We start from the raw sequence: 16,875 nt of genomic DNA, 5'->3' as shown, positions 1-16,875 counted from the left end.
TGTTGAGAATAACGGTAACCTGAAATCTTTAATGACTAACCAGTTAAGATAAATGTTGCTAAGGTAGGATCTGGCAAGTTAGAATACGGATTAAACAGAGAATTATTAGTAACCACTGCTGTTTATGAAGCACAGCATGTATTATAAGCTTACTCTAGGTATTATGCGAATGAATTCTGCACAGTGCACAACAGTAACAACTTCATAAAACAATATTAGTTACAAAAATCACACTGAGTTATTAGCAACCATTGTAAGTTTATTCTAGGTTATTTAGCAGCACTTGTTGTCTATTATGTTATCTGAGGATCTACACTTGGTCGTTTATGGAATCACCCCGACTTAATCTATGCTACAATTGTAACATTTGTTATACAATTTACTCCCACAGTGCTAGGGTATTGCCTTGTTCTATGTTCAGAGGAATTTCAGAAGCTCCATCTAAGATTAGAAGCACGTGTGGTGTTAGTTGGTTGATGTTTTTCTTTGTCTTCTTTACTTTGTGTTTTTTGTTATTATTAAATATTATTCCTAATTAAATTATATTAAACAGAATGATATTATTAAAGGTTACTATGCTATACACCGGCGTTTGCGGGTTCTATTTAAATTTTCATGGTCTAAACAGTAATTGTATCGGCCCATCTAATCTCTCTTTCTCCTCCCTTGGGCTGGCCAAGCTAGGCCACGGCCCGCTCTCCCTTTTTCTCTCTCTTTCTCCTTTCACTTTCTGCTGGGCCGGTTGAACGCGCAGCGCGCGGCCCATCTCGTCTCCCTTATCTCTCTCTCACTCTCTGGCTCTAACTCTCTCTCTCTCGCTCTCTCTCTCTCACACAAATACAGAGGCGATGGCAACGGCGCTAGGATTGGCGGCGGCTCGGTGACGGGCGACGACCACCAAAATGGAGAGAGAAAAGGGGGATGATCACCCTGGCGGTGGATTGGCTCGGGAAGGAGAGGCAACGCTCGGCGACAAAGAGTGCGAGGTGGCTGTGGTTGCCGTGGGCGAGGAAGAAGAAATCTGGCGACGGCTTGAGGTCTCAGGTCTGGTGAGGAAGGCTTAGGGTCGACGGTTCCGGCAATGGGGCCCGCACATGCCCATACCAACTTTCCCTACGGCACTGATCGACGGCTGGGAAGGTAGGCTGGCGGTGCTAAACAGGCTAGGGTGCTCCCATCGAGGCTGCTGGTGGTGGCGAAGCAGACGTGAGCGTGGAGATCGAGGGCAGAGGTCTCTGGAAGACTCACCAGATCAAATGACTATCATCACGGATTCGACAGTGTGGACACATTTTGCCGATGTGGATGTCCCAGCTGAGCGTAAATGTGATAAGATTGAGACTAGTAAGACATTCAGCTAGAGCTTTTTTCTTTTTCTCTTTTTTTGAGAGGAATTCAACCAGAGCTGGATAGAAGAAATTCGGTTACAAGGAGTCATTCGCTTCTCGGACTCTGAAAGCATTTGATTCTAGAATCGGGCCAATTTCAGCTAGCCAGCTGGTTCATCCCAGACCATACAACGCCAAGCCCTTGAAAGTTTGCCTCCTGTCCATGTAAGAAGGCCGACGATTCGAGCCGAAGCCCACTAGGTGAGTGATGCGGACACAGGACCTGCGTTTTCCGCCGCTGTTCTCGCGTTCGGATGGGCATCGATTGCGCCACCTGCGCCCGCTGAAGAGAGAGCACAGAGAGTCAGAGCTGGCGAACGCGCGGTTAGCAGCGCGTGCAACGTGCGGTCAGCGCTGCATGCATCCTAACTCAACAGAAGTAGTGAGACCTTATATACTATTTATTTTATAATTTAATAGCTATGCTGAAAAAAAGAAAAAATATAGACACGTATTTTTATAGGAGAAAAAAATCTATCGTTTCACCGAATTTTATATAATTTAAATTTACTACCTAACCCAGCCCGAAAATCCCAAGATCTCTTAAGCACGCATAAAGCCGGAGCGCAACGCTCATCTACCGCCAGTTTGGTCCTCTCCGGTTCGCGGAACCTCATTCCCCGTGCACATAGCCAGGCGAACCGGACCTTCGTATCCTGCTTCACGCCATCTCTTGGGCATCAGAGACATGCAGTGCATCGGCTCGTAAAATTGTAGCTTAACATCATGAGAACTAGAAGTAGACACGATGGGATTATGCGTGCACGTAGCAGTAGCATCATGCAATTCAAGACGACCAGGAACAGTTTTTATCAATTTCTCATCATCACGCAACGATTTCGGCGTTGGGTCAATTTTGGCGTACTACCCAAACCGTTGGGCCCCGTCTCCGTTTACCCAAAAATGATAGCGACCCGCCAATCCAAAGAGGTGACTGCCCGTAAACAAACCCGTTCGCAAAGTCCTCCCACTCTTTGTCGCAGGATGGCGACATCAAGGCAGCGTTACAAAATATATCTAAAAATTGCACGAGTATAAATTAGATTTATAGTATATACATATATTTTTTAGAAAAGTATGAGTGTGAGTATTTTATTTTATTTTTAGATTTTTTTTTACATATGGACTTGTATATTTTTCACCAACTTCAATTCGTGGCCAAGTATAGAGAAAACATTTAATAGAAAAAAATCATTTATTCGTCTGCTTCTATAATTGCAGTTATGTAAACAATTTTATAAAAAATCATAAGCAAATTATAATTGATCCATGAGCAATTTAAAAAACATGTTAAAGAAATCTATATCGGGTGTTCAACAAATTATATGAACAAGTTCGAATCATTTAAAGACAATATTAGATTTAGCTAGTATATATTTTCAATAAAAAATAATTTATGAATAATTTTACTGAAAGTAAATTTTAAAAAAGCAAATTGATTCAAATACGCAAGCAATCTTATATACTTTTATAAGAAAAATTGATATACGTGATATGAGACTAAAGCATACACGTGGTTTTTAGATTTTAAGTACAATGTTCAAAAAGAGCGGTGTTCGGGTGTTCCACACAATGACACAATCAACGAGCACCCTTCCTTCGTGCGGCGCTTCCAAGGTGACCACCGCCTCTCGTCCTCCCGCGCCATCTCATCTCCTCACCTCACTCATCGCTTCCTCCGCTAACCCACTCGCCTCGGATCGCGCGAACGAGGCTCTCCACTGCGGCATGGCCGGCGACGAGGGCAGGGGCGGGGGCGGGGGCGGCGACGGCGGAAGCAACAGGGAGGAGGAGGTCCAGATACAGATCCCAGGTCAGTCCGCCGCTCATCTCTCTCTGAGTTACGGATGTTAGCTTCGTTTGGTTATCGTCGTGCGGAGTGATGAGAAGAGCCCAGAGATTGGATTTGCTTTCCGGTGTGTGCGTAGCGCAGATAGATATGTTCGTTCTTCGTTTTCTCGGCCTTTTGGTGGTACGTGTTGGTCTGGGATCAAGCGCGCGAGGTGTTCGATCAATTGTCTGCTGGCGTACGGTCCATGATGGTTCCGGGGATTAGAGGTTCAGATCATCTTTCTTTTCTTAATCGTGCTGGTTTACGCGCATGATTCTTTTAATTGCGAGTTATTGCCTACTTTGCGTTGTCATTGCTGCATCTGCTCTGTGGGCTGTGGCGGTGTGGGCGTGCCCATCCCCAGCGCACGTCGGTTTGCAGTTACTGATTTCAAGGCAGTGTACCAGTGAGTGAGCGTGTTCAATTGGTCATCTGCCTGAGCTTATTTAGTCATTGATGAGAACACCAGCTATACCATGTGCAGCTCATTCCACAAAGACACATTCAACTTTTTGACGTTACTAATTGCAGGAATTCCTCAGAAGCCATGCTTGCAGATGGTATAGGAAACCTAGTTTGTATATAAGCAGCCTTGGGATTGTTTCTTTTCTTTTTTTAGTGGCAACACTTTTAGCTGTAAGGATGAAATCGTAGCATATCGTGGCAAGTTCCTCACACTAAATTTAGGGATTTTCGGGCTTAAGTCTGATTTTCATGTAAAACAGAGTTTCACTTGGTAATTGAGACCAGATATACCTAGTTCGAAGAAAAAATGAAACAAGCATTTGATTTGGTGATGTCCTGTCAATGTCAGTGCTTATTAATTACAGTTTTAGATTACCTGTTGATAACGCTTTCCAACTTTTAATTGCAGGATCATCCAAAGCTGCAACTTCCTCTACTATTGAAACATCACCCCAAAACTCTCCTACCAAGCATTGGCATTGGTGGTTGATGGTAGCTCTCAACATTTTCTTCCTCATTGCTGGTCAGACTGCATCAACACTCCTTGGGAGGTTTTATTATAATCAAGGTGGCAATAGCAAGTGGATGTCCACATTTGTCCAAACTGCTGGCTTTCCTGTGTTGTTCATCGCCCTATATCTGTTCCGTTCAAAATCACCTTCTACACAATCGACCACCAGTAGCCCTGAGACTCCTGTCGCCAAAATTACTCTGATATATATTGCCTTGGGGCTCATCATTGCTGCAGACGACTTGATGTATTCCTATGGCCTATTGTACCTTCCTGTATCAACATATTCCCTTGTTTGTGCTAGTCAACTGGCCTTTAATGCCGTCTTCTCATATGTCCTCAATGCTCAAAAGTTCAGCCCATTGATTTTCAACTCTGTAATCCTCCTTACCTTTTCTGCTTCACTCCTTGGAGTCGACGAAGATTCTCAGGGTACTAATGATTTCTCGCATGGGAAGTACATCCTGGGTTTTCTTTTGACGCTAGGAGCATCAGCCACATACTCACTCATTCTCTCTCTAATGCAAGTTACATTTGAGAAGGTTATTAAGAGGGAGACTTTCTCAGTTGTGTTAAGCATGCAGATATATACTGCATTAGTGGCAACGGTGGCTTCTCTTATTGGGTTATTCGCAAGTGGTGAATGGAAGACTTTAAATGGAGAGATGCATGCTTTCAGGTCAGGGAGGCTGTCCTATGTGATGACACTTCTGTGGACTGCTATATCTTGGCAGATAGCTTCTGTTGGAGTGGTGGGGTTGATCTTTGTGGTATCATCACTCTTTTCAAATGTGATAAGCACACTCGCCCTACCTATCATTCCAGTTTTCGCTGTGATTTTCTTCCATGACAAGATGGATGGAGTGAAGATTATTGCTATGTTGATGGCCATCTGGGGATTTATTTCATATGGCTACCAGTTATATGTTGATGACAGGAAAGCTAGGAAGACTTCAGTCAGTGTGGAGGAGAATTCTTAAGTGCTCGTTACATTGTTCTCTGCAGCTCCTACCAATTTAATTTGTTGGTCGAGCAAGGTACTGGTTATTATTTATAGCCAATAAGAAGTTCGTCTGAGAAACTCATGTTGCACAATTTTGTAGGTATATACCTCTATTAGTAATTATCCCTATGTAAGATTGTATCATCACGGAAAATAAAAAGATAATATTATTTTCAGAGACATGTACTCTCTAAATTTATCATTGCCTTTAAATCCTTGCTTGCCTTGAATGTTTTGGTTGCGGTCATTGAACCACTGAGATATTGTGATACTATTGGCCTATTGTTTTGGCGCAATTAAGGATTTCTTGGTGTTGGATACTGCCTTATTCTTTTATTTATTAGGGGTTGGGGTGGATACTGGGTACTGTTGTTTTGGTGCATTTTGTGGTTTGGGTGGGAAGTTGGTAATGTATGACTGTATGTTATCAGTTAAGAACGTTAGTACTGCTTTGACTTATTTATATTTAACCTCTTGCCTTTTGTAAGTATATCATCTTTCTCTACTTTATCATCCAATCTAGTTCAGACCTATTGGAAGGTTTGGAATGTATATCCAAGCTCTTGTGCTGCTTGATCTGGAAACTCATAATTCTTCCTTTTTTTCATATAGTTATTGCATGTCATAGCGTGAAATTCTAGCCACGTAAGAGCCAATTGAATAAATTCCTATTCTGATGATGCAGGACCATGAATCCTTATGAGCATATCCAGTCGATTATGTTACTGGATGCCAAAAAATGTGTAGTTACCAGTGTTAAGCTTTGTACATGTGTAATAAAAGGAAAATGCACAATTGGAACTGGCAGACCATAAAATGATAATATCAGCAAGCAGTTTACTGGTATTTGCTAATGGGCATAGTAAGAGTTTGGCAACATAAAAATTCTTCCTGAGAAAGGTATTTCAGTGAGGTACATTCAGTGGTTTGGTATAACTTTAATACGGACTCAGAGAGTCTTCATTGGTTTCTCGGTTATTGCTATCTCAAATCATGCAAATAAAATTTGACACATGTGTGGAAGGCTGGAAGCCCAACTGGGCCATAGTTTTCACCTGAGTCTATTTGCATCCAACTTGAGTTTTAGAAATGTCGAGGAGACATGATCTCCAACCTTGATGGACCTGTGCAAATTAAAACTATTGTATTTTTACAGTGAATATGCATGTTTTGCTCATGAGCATTCTGCAGTCTGCATGAGTAGGCTGATCATACCTAAGCAATGGAGCTTGATCAGAAGGTACCATCTTCATGCACATCCTTCCCTTGATTTTTCTATAGGACCTGGAAAGTATTTTTCAGAAGTTTGCTTCTAAGTACAAGTCAATCAAAAGAAAAGATATATAAGCAAATGAAATATGGGGATTTTTTATGTTTCTGGATCCAAAGCGAGTGTTCAGTCTTTCTACCTTAGGAAATCATTATTAGCCTAAAGAAATGACGAAGTACTGTACTTATTGGAATAAATGTACATGATACTGCAGGCTGAGCACCCGTGTTGATGGACTGAAGATATTCAAGGCCAAGAGGCTTATTCTCCAAGAATGACAACATTATTATTCAGAATCGTTGAGGCGGCTGACCTTCTCATCATCCTACTACTATTCTTGGCTGGCTCAACTGTGAGTCTACGACCAAGCGGTGGTAGCAAGCAAGTGCATGGCAAGATGGTCCAGTCCTGCTGTGATACAAGCCTTGTCCTCAGAGTTCAAGGTGCTACACACTTTGTTGGACACGGATCCTACTGCACATGTCAGCGACTTTCAATGCCTCTCAATACTGCAGAGGATCCCGGTTGCACTTTGTTGGTCCTAAACTCCTCATCACGAACAAACTGATGCAGTCGTATCCTCTATTCATCTCCTCCACTTGGCAGTATCAATGTATGCTCCCATTTGTGTACCTCAGATCTTGCAGAAGATGGTCTTCTTGTACCTTACAAACCATAAAGTCAGTGCATGAATGTTCAACTTGGTCAAGCTGCTTACCTTCTGGGCTCTATTCCTGGGTGTGAACCCTAACTCAACTTTGCCTGGGTTTTTATCTTTGAGGCAGCAATAGTGATGAGAAGAAATGCTTACAACAACGGTGACCAGTCTGGTCTCCACGATCGGCAGTCTGTGGTTTTTAGATACTTAGGCGCTGTTCATACTGCCCGTAATGAGCACAATTCTGCTGCCACTGAGGTGCTGTTCATCTGGATAAATGTGTGACGAGATCAGAATTGGATGGGTTGAATATATTTGCGACTCATGGTTGTGTGGTGATTCCTCCACTACCATTAGTGTTCTCTTGATGACAACGTTAATGTTACAGCTCAGCACAGTACAAAGCTTTTTTTTTCTTTTGCAGAAAGAGCTCAGATTTTTCAGTCAAAACTGTTCAACTACAGAGTATATGCGGTACAACGGATACATATGAAGCTTCTGCTGGTACGTCGTACCAGCTGTTCAATTATAGAGTTTCTGCCATAATTTTTTGAGACTAGAAGTCGACAAGTTTTGGGCCCTGCAATTTTGGTACATTCAGTTCACTTACCTGTATCTCACCACTATGAACTGACAAATGCGCTCATTACACAACACAATGGCACGTGTCAACAGTATGTGAACCATCTATCTTATGAACTTATGAACGAAGTAGGTGATACTTTTTAGTTGAATCATATGTTACATATAAAAATTTATACAGGTTTAAATCTCTCTTAAGATAATAGTTATATGATATATTTGTCTTATGTTTATCTCTAAGACTGTTTATAAGAGTGTTTTGGCTAGTTAGATAGATCTAAATCTAGCCAAGTGGTTTCTTGTGTATAGTCACATAGGATTACCGATATCAATCAGTAATACAAAAGGTTCGAAGCCTCAAGATTTTTGTTGGCTTGAATGGACTTTCTCTACAGAGTCCTCTGGTTTTCTATATGTATAGGGATCGTCGCGAGACATCTAGACTTTTTTTTTTATCAATTTTAGCGAGAAACTTTTTTGTTTATGAGATATCTATATTCCTGTGGGGAGTTTTCAGATGTCTAGAAAATTCAATTACCAGACATAGATATGTCGATAATATAGTACGTAAATCCTAAGGGATCCTGGTCAACCCATTGACAGTCAATAGGCAGCTAGAAGCGTAACCTGCAAAACGCCTCCGTCAAAGCCACGGATGACCCTAAACCTGCTCCGGATGACCGAAACCCTAAACATGCACGCGGCGTCAGCTAGAAAGCCACACCACACATGATTACCAGCAAGAAGCCACAGTACCACGGATGGTCCAAACGCCACTTCATTTAAGGCCTCTGTTCATTGTGAACTCAGTTACGACTTACGAGCCATCCGCTTCACCTCTGCGTTCATACGCCAACTGCCTCATTCAAAGCCGCTGCAAACGCCTCTATCCTCCGGTCCTCCCTCGAGCGAGAAACATTCCTCTCAAACAGAGGTGCATCAGTTTTTTGGAGAAAAAAAGGGGAAAAAAAAAAGGAGAGGTGCATGCACGAATCCATCCACGATGGCTTTCAAGCAACTGTTCATGGAGCCCGAGACCTGAACAGAAGTTCGTTGCGACAACGCACTCTACTCTACTCTTCTAATTTATCCTTGGCCGCAAAGGAAAAACAGCGCAGAAAAGAGCAGCACCCACTTGAGTTCTGAAACCCGACAGGGTCACCAACGCAGCGAGGCCCGCGCGCACCGACGCGTCGGCGGCAGCGCCACCTGCCCGATCCCACCACCACTTCAGAAAAGGAAAGGCGCTGGCGGAGGAGGAGAAGATTGTGCGCGCGCTACTGCAGCCCGCAGCGACGACACGCACGGCGGTCGGTCAACCATACCGCACCGAGCCTAGCCGGACCGGGCGCCCGAGCCCTCAGCACGGCGGTCGGCATCCCCATCATCGCGCGTCCACCCACCGCTGGTGCCTAGTGCCCCGTGGGCTCGCGCATTTGAGCCGTCTCATCGTCGCCGTTCACGTCCATCATGCGTCACGGCTCGGCGTCACGGCGAAAACTACCGGCATTAAGCGTGATCTCGAAGGGAAAGGGTGGAGAGTGGCAGCCAACCTCCCCGCCGGGGCCGATGCAGAACGCGCGCCATGATTACGCGCTACACGGTGGAGTTTCTGCTCGAATGGCTAAGATGGCCTTAGAGCCTGCTTGGATAATCTTTTTTCTCATCAGCTTGAGAAAGCCAGCGAAGCACACCGTGAAATTTGAACCCGGCCAAACGATTTGTGCTTCGATTCAACGGTACATGCACCTGAAAAGGCCCAATGCGCTGTACCTTTGTACCGTTGCGCTACCTTCTATTTTCGCAAAATAATTGCACTGTAGCTTGCTGAGGACAATTTTATCCAGGGTTGACTTTTACCTTCTTCACTTTACTACACGAGGCAGGTTGACTTTGCAAATGCCCAGCGGCAGGCATATCGCCAACGTGCTGCTTAATTAGAAGTCACGACACCATCACTAGTAATACTTGTAGTAGTATCTCTAGATCTCAGCGTCTCATGGGAAAACGTGAAAACGAGTTGAAACCGAGGAACTGGAGGCGAATCAAAACCCTGCAATAGATAAAAAATAATATAAAAAACATGCAGCTGCATTTCCAACTATTAAGCAATCATTTGTCGGGAACGGCATTTTATCTATGTTTTGCCGTCTGTAATGGATAGCGTATCTGGCATTTCAAACACAGGGAGTTAGAAAAATACAAAGCCAGCGAAAAGTCTAACCTTCTCCTCAAATAAACTACGCTTAACAGGTCAGCTTAACAAGAGTGAACCGCATCACCAAGAACAAGCCAAAACCGATAGTATCTTACTTTTTCTTCAAAAATGAATGACACTATCACGGAAGAGCTATATCTATTTCTCCTATATCATATCCATCTATCCGTTAATTTTTTAATTTAACATATATTTTTTTCACTTGTCTTTCCGATATGAATCTCAATACAAATGAACGGTACTGATAAGGCATACATTTATAAGAGGTATTGGAATTTTCACTTCCAACACCATCTTATGTTGAGCATACTGGCAGTGCCCCCCCTCCCCGCCCCTAGGGCAAAAATAGAGAAAAAAGAGTATAGCGGTAGTGGTTAGAAAACTTGATTTTGACAACCACGTCCTGACCAAAGTAACACTATCAACGATTCCTATCTACTTGTCCATCGCCGCTTGCCTGCCGCCATGGGCCCTTGAGGCCATTGACAGGCTTCGTCGCGCATTCCTTTAGCGGGGCACTAACATGGTATCCGGGGGACATTGCTTGGTTGCATGGCCGCACGTCTGTTGCCCTCTCTCTCTTGGCGGGTTGTGGGTTCCAAACCTCTCTTACCTGGGTTACGCCCTCCGTCTGCGTTGCAAATGGTTGCGCCGGGTTGACAGTTCGTGCTCCTGGATTACCCTGCCATCAAAGAGCGAGCTCATCGTCCGCTCGATGTTTCAGGCCTCCATGTTGGTGGTGGCTGGCAATGGTGCCAAGACTCTATTCTGGACAGACAAGTGGTTGGCGAGCACTTCTATTCAACATCTAGCACCTCACCTTTTCAAAGTGGTCGGGAGGCGCGCTTCGCGATCAAGAATAGTGGAACAAGCTTTGTCTAACCGTCGATGGGTACGTGACATCACGGGGCCCCTCACGGTGCCTGTCATTGTTGAGTATCTTCGGGTTTGAGACGTCGTAGAACAAGTGTGACTATCGGATGAACGTGACAAATTTATTTGGTGGTGGGCAACAGACCAACAATACTCGGTCTCCTCAGCTTATAGGGCCTTCTTTTAAGGGCAGACATAACTTTCCAGAGCCAAACAACTATGGAAAACAAGGGCTTCGATGAAGTGCAAGTTCTTCTTCTAGTTGGTATTGTTTATTCGATGTTGGACAAATGGCCAGTTGCAAAGGCATAACTTAAGGAACGGAGGACCCTGCTCCCTCTGTTCTCAGGCCTTGAAAACTATACATCATTTGTTATTGGGTTCTTTAGCCGTGAAGTTTGGTTCCTCCTCCTGCGACCGACTGGACTGGAGCAATTCACACCGCGTGCTGATGCTGAACTGGTCGACTGGTGGCTTTCTGCTAGGAAGCCGCAGTTTTGACTCCCAGGTGGTGCTGGTCACTTGGTGCATTTGGTGAGAGCGAAACAACCGAGTCTTTAATTGTGCCGCTTCCTTGTCTGGGGTTCTCATCAGTACGATCCGAGACGAAGGACGATACTGGTGCTTGTCCGACAATAAACATCTGTTGCCGCTTCTTCAACCTCCGTAGCTCAGCTGGGCTTCTTGGGTTTGGTCTTCGGTTCTGTAGCTTTGAGTTTTATTTTTCGTTGTTGTATATCCCGCTCCTGAGCGCTGGATGTGAAGGAGCAAATTTATGTACTTTTTCTCTTAATGAAATAACGTGTCCAAACACGTTCTCGGAAAAAAAAAAAAGAGAGAGAGAGTATAGCTGTAGTAGCTATCTGTGAGCTGTGATGATCCCATTGTTTATTACCGGCACTTCGATACGGCGATGGCGCCAGGAGAGCATGCAGACACAGCACAACGCACAACTAATGTGTGTATGTTCAGACATCATAATCAGCCAGTGTCACACTAATACCCACACGAATACAACATCATCGTCATTGCATACTATTCCATTTCACATCGTGGACAGCCCAAGAGTCACCAATAGAGTCCCAAATGAGAGAGAGAGAGAGTCTTCTCCAAATCCTCCAGATTGCTGTCAACCTCCGTGTATTTCAAGAAAATTATACTGCCCCTGAAGGGGACGTTGTACTTACGAAGATGTTTTTGTTTTTTCTCCTCCTCGTCGTGCCGCTGTGCAAAAATTCGAATGAACAGGTAGCCAATGACCCTGCCCCAATACTGTTCTGGTTTGGTGCACCAGCCAAAGAGTAATGGACGGGCTGGGAGCCATCCGCCATCAATATCCTGCCTGCCTCCATCCATGTGAAACCTCTGACCAAATGGAATTGAATTGGGATATTGAATTGATGCATCATGCATCTCTCAGTATACATAGACCATAGGCTCGGATGCAGAATTCAATCAGACATAAACACAATCAAGAACCTTCTTTTAATCTCTGTACAAACACTTTCTCTCTCCTCCTACCTTCATCTCTCCCTCTCTCTATCTCTAGAATTTAATTCCACACATATGACCTGTACCATAGAATCATTAAGTCTAGCCTTTCTTAAATCCAAACATCATTGGAAAGCTAGGATTAGAGTGGTGAGATTTTGCAAATCAAGATTAGACAGCTAGCCGTACAAACATGAATAGTAGTACACGATACTGAGGAACAGCTCGTTACAATGCCACAAACTGTTGGGCTGACAAGCAGTAGTAACCTAAGCAATAGTGTATGTCAACGGAGTAGTTTGGACTTTGGAGTATGCCAATCTTACAGACTCTTCTTTACAGATAGAAAAAATGTAAATCCAGGAAAAGAAAAGCTAAAAAATGGACTAGTAATCCGGATTAGGTGGTGATGATCATGGGATAAAAATGGTGAAAATAGAAATGGAAAAGATCACCGGAAGCGACCACCGTCGGCGAGCTTCTTGGAGCGGCAGCGTGTAATGGAGGCGGCGGAGGAGAGGCTGTGGAGCGGCGACGGCCGGAGCTCGCAGGAGAAAGTGCCGGGGTCCGGCGGCTGGACGGCGCGGTGGCGGCGCCCCGGGCTGGGCCGCACAAGCGGGCTGAGGCAGACGGCGAAGCCCGATGGCATACTGTTCGTCTGGCGGCGCCGGCACGGTGTCCTCCGCATCGGGGAAGGGAACGGCCGCCACGGGGGATCCGCGGGCGAGCTGCTCTCCTCGCCGCTGCCGCCGTGGCTGCCTCTCTCCGGCGAGAGACCCCGGTTGCTGACGACGCGGCAGGATCGCCTCGGCGGGGGAGACGGCGGAGAGGCCGAGGCGGCCGCCGGGGCCTGCTTCTTGTGGCGGCGCGGCATGATCCCGGCGAGCCAAGAACGTTTCTTATGCTCCTTGGAGCTTCCCTTCTCCTTCTCCTCTGATCTGTGGTGATGGTGGTGGCCGAAGAGCGTGGCGAGCACGGAGAACTTGCCGGCGCGCCGCTTCTCGTACTCGTAGCCTATGTCGCCCTCCACGAGCACGCCGGCGGCGGGGCCCACCTGCGGCGTCCTTAAGAATAGCAGGCTCGGGTGGTGCCTGAGCGCGCCACCCGACGCGTCGGACTTCCTGCGGGACACGTACGGCGACACCGACCTCGGGAACGCCACGGGCTCGGGCGCCGGAGGGGCCTGCGGTGGCGGGGACGAGGACGCACCGTTCTGGGCCGCGGCAAGCGCCAGCAGGCGGTCGCGGAGGCACGTGGCGCAGACGCCGCCGCCGACCTGGTACGGGTGCTTCTTGCACCTCATGCCCACGGTCTCGTTTCACCTAACCTCATCTCCCCGCGCACGTCGCCGGCGCCGCGCGGTCCCTGGGCACGGCCACGAGGATTGGATGGATTGACGAGGAGGAGGGGACGACGAGGCGGACGCGGCGGCAAAGCGAAGCGGAATTTCCAACGGCGCGCATGCACGCACCAACAGCTAATATGTGGCTGTTTTTGTGAATCTTCAATCTTGCACTAAAATAGATTTAAAGAATCTCCCATCCATCGTCTGGTTCCCTCTTGGGTCGGGATTGCTTAAATTTGGGTGGGTTTTGTTTAAGCGAGCGAGATTGGCTGGCTACGCGGCAGCTGCAGGTGCGCGCGCGCGTGCGTGCGTTTGGGGCTTTGGGAGGATGCGATGGGAGCTAGCGATGGGAGGATCTTTTTGTTTCGGGTGCTCTGGTCCCGGGTTTAAATAAGGTTCTGAGAAGAGGAGAAGCGAACGGAGGTGGCGGCAATGGATGAAGCAGGCGGACGGGACGGGGGGGATGGCCTGCAGGGCACACCGGGAGAGGATCGATGCTGCGACGTGTATTGGGCTTGGCTGCTTCGAGCGTTTGGTTGCTTGGGTATTGGTGGCAAAGGCAACTCCCGATATTCAGATTATCTAGTTCAGTTTATTTTTTATCTGATATTTATCTTTTTATTAATTTTTCATATATTTTATAATTTTTTTAATTAATTTTGTAAGACAAATCTCACCATATATAAATATCTTAATAGCCTATACATCTTAAGGGCCTATTTGTTTCAGCTGGAGATTCTGAAAAGCAGTTTATAGAAGCTGGATTGTGAAAAACTGTATTGTAAAAAGTTAGATTGTGAAAAGTTTTTAGATTGTAGATTCTAAAAAATTTTGATGGACAGTTTAGTAAAATAGACTTTCACAATCTATCAAAAGCTGCAAAACCCAGCTTCTCAGATTCTTATAATTCAACTAGCAAATTTTAAAAAGCTATAATAAAAAATTGTCTATTTGTTTCAGCTTCAAATTATAAAAGCTGAAAGCTATAATCTGAAACTAAAACAAACAGACCTAATGAAATTTTTTCTTCCATATTTTAGTTACGGGATGGATCGAACTTGAGTAGATAAATGGAGTTAAAAGGGGATGGTAGATAGAGCCGTGAGGAGACTCGTTTTGTATTGTAGTAGCACTGCTACTTAATTTTTTGTTTCGTAGTAGTACTAGTGTACTACTGAATACCGACTACTGAGCAAATCTGGTAAAAAAGGTGTGTTTTGGATTTGGCCTGTTTTGCCCTTTCGTACATGCTCTTAAGTAGGTTTTACGAAACCTAGATGGCTTCTACCTAATGGGACTGACTGCATATTAATTATACTGTTTCAAATGAAGTAGCTGTTGACAAAAACGTGCAACAAGTTAGCCAAAAATGGAGTAGTGCTTTGTTAAGGCTGGCTGCTTTGCATGTTCCAATCTAGCGACGACACCAGGGTCGAATCCAAGAATATCAATAGGATCATTCTTACTAGCTAGAACACTGATTCATTACCTGTTGTACAAAGTGCACCTGCTATACTTACATCGGAAATATTATTAGGACCATCTAGAACTCATCAGTGTCACATCACCCCAAGATTAAACTGCATCTTCCCCAGAAGAGACGCCCACGTGTGTATTTTAATACCATGTAGTATTTCCAAGTGTTTTCGTCACTGAGAAACTCGGTACAGTATTATCTGGTATGTGCGCCACAGAATTGTCGCTCGCCGAAGTGTCTTGACCGCTGTATCTGGAAGCGCCGACGACCCAAAATCCATTGTAAGTGCATTAAATCCGGCGGAAAAGACGTCTTACACTGATCGCACTTGTACCACACGAAGCTCGTCATGCTCTTGATCGAGCTCTAGATTCCAGAAGCTGTTCCATTCACAGAGCCGTGTCCGTGCGCAGGTTGACCCGCAGAGCAGATCGATACTCTCTCGGTTGCAGTCTCGCCTCACACTTCGGCAGCTGCAGAAACCACAATTTTTTCTGTCCTTCACAAAGTTTTGAACGAAACCTTTTCGTGCCGCGCTGTTTCTCGCACGTCCACCGTCGCTTCTCTCACGGATTCCGTTCGAGAGTGTCTCAGGTCTCAGCAAAAGGCGAGCGAGACCCGGGTTTCGTCGTTGAGCCGATAATCTCCGTGAAGATGGAAGACGGGAAACCAACCGTTCCACTCGTCTAGAAAACCAGAGAAGTATTGCACGGTAGATGAAGAAAGGGCTGCGCGAGTGGCACGACTTGGCATGTCGTCCCGGCAGGGAGGCGTCAGTCACATCGGGCACACGGGAAAGCGCGGCGGTCGCCTCGCGTCCGTCCGGGTTCCTTGTGCTCCCGCGCTCACCGTGCTCGTCGCGAGAAGGTAGCGGTGGCGCGCGCGCCGTGCCACGGTGCCAGACTGACGAGGGAAGCACCGCGCTGCTGATTCCGTCAAGAGCGTGGAAAGATCAAAGCGGTGACAGTTCCTCGTTATCTTTTGGAGGAAGATAAAAGTGCCGGTGCACGCTGTTGCATCTATTTACGGAAGTGGACGTTTCCGGGCCGGGGCGGCCTAGCTCTGCATAAGATACGTCAATTCGGCGAGGAAGTAACCGGATATCTGACGCCTCAGTTTTCACTTTGCAAGACATATTCATCTGTTTTTTTTTCCTGAAATTTTGGCCTGAGTCTTGGCATACTCATTAAGGAGATGAGCATCCAAGTTCGAGAACCCTGATGGGTGGAACGCTCGAAGGCGTCCACTGCCAAACCGAGCCGGCGCTCGATTTCTGGGTTAGTGGGCCGGCTGCTCATCGACGAACCTTGCCAAGTTGCCATCCGAGCTCTATTTTGCTTTTTAATTAATAATGGAATAAAAAAGAAGGATTCATTGGAAGCATATATCTTGAGTTGTTCAATTCAAATTGTGAATGAAACAGACTAGGTAAAGGAAGTGTCGTCTTCACAAAATTTGATAAGATTATTCGCGTTAGGTTCCTTCTGCTTTCTAAGAAAAACAATCGTGTCAGTTGAATCGAGCTAGTGTTGGGTATCCATCAGGGTCCGATTTTGGCGACGCAGCTGATGAGTGCAATGCGTCACCTTCGTAGATAATTATCACGGGTTGCTTAACGATTGACCGGGTATCTTCTTAGCCATGTCACTCGCTGAAAACATCAGGCACCAACATTTCCTTTTGAAAGGTCGAACCGGCAACGTTATCTTCTGCTAGAAACGTGAGCATTCAGCCGAGCAATTATAGTTTATAATCCTAGGGGA

The 16,875-nt window shown here is 45.7% G+C and overlaps 2 protein-coding genes across 8 annotated transcripts; one reads left to right on the top strand and one right to left on the bottom strand.

Moving 5' to 3' along the window:
* Window positions 1-2,943: 2,943 nt before the first annotated feature.
* LOC133921506 (probable purine permease 11) lies at window positions 2,944-7,821 on the top strand. 7 transcript variants are annotated; one of them, XR_009910287.1, is made up of 5 exons: window positions 2,944-3,201; window positions 4,094-5,232; window positions 5,884-6,098; window positions 6,355-6,438; window positions 6,683-7,821. XR_009910287.1 is itself a non-coding variant. In XM_062366420.1 (2 exons), the coding sequence occupies exons 1-2, from the start codon at window positions 2,961-2,963 to the stop codon at window positions 5,173-5,175; spliced, it is 1,323 nt and encodes a 440-aa protein (XP_062222404.1). In that variant the 5' UTR covers window positions 2,944-2,960; the 3' UTR covers window positions 5,176-5,378. The 7 variants fall into 7 exon arrangements, 1 of the variants encoding a protein (XP_062222404.1); XR_009910284.1 differs by having other exon boundaries at window positions 4,094-5,298; XR_009910285.1 differs by lacking the exon at window positions 5,884-6,098.
* Window positions 7,822-12,446: 4,625 nt separating this feature from the next.
* On the bottom strand, window positions 12,447-14,015 carry LOC133921505 (uncharacterized). Its single transcript, XM_062366419.1, has one exon. The coding sequence runs from the start codon at window positions 13,591-13,593 to the stop codon at window positions 12,742-12,744; it is 852 nt and encodes a 283-aa protein (XP_062222403.1). The 5' UTR covers window positions 13,594-14,015; the 3' UTR covers window positions 12,447-12,741.
* Window positions 14,016-16,875: the final 2,860 nt, after the last annotated feature.

The sequence above is a fragment of the Phragmites australis genome, chromosome 6, assembly GCF_958298935.1.
Source record: "Phragmites australis chromosome 6, lpPhrAust1.1, whole genome shotgun sequence".
NCBI lineage: Eukaryota > Viridiplantae > Streptophyta > Magnoliopsida > Poales > Poaceae > Phragmites > Phragmites australis.
Note: the sequence above shows the minus strand (reverse complement) of the source record. Positions and strands in the feature narration are given on the sequence as shown.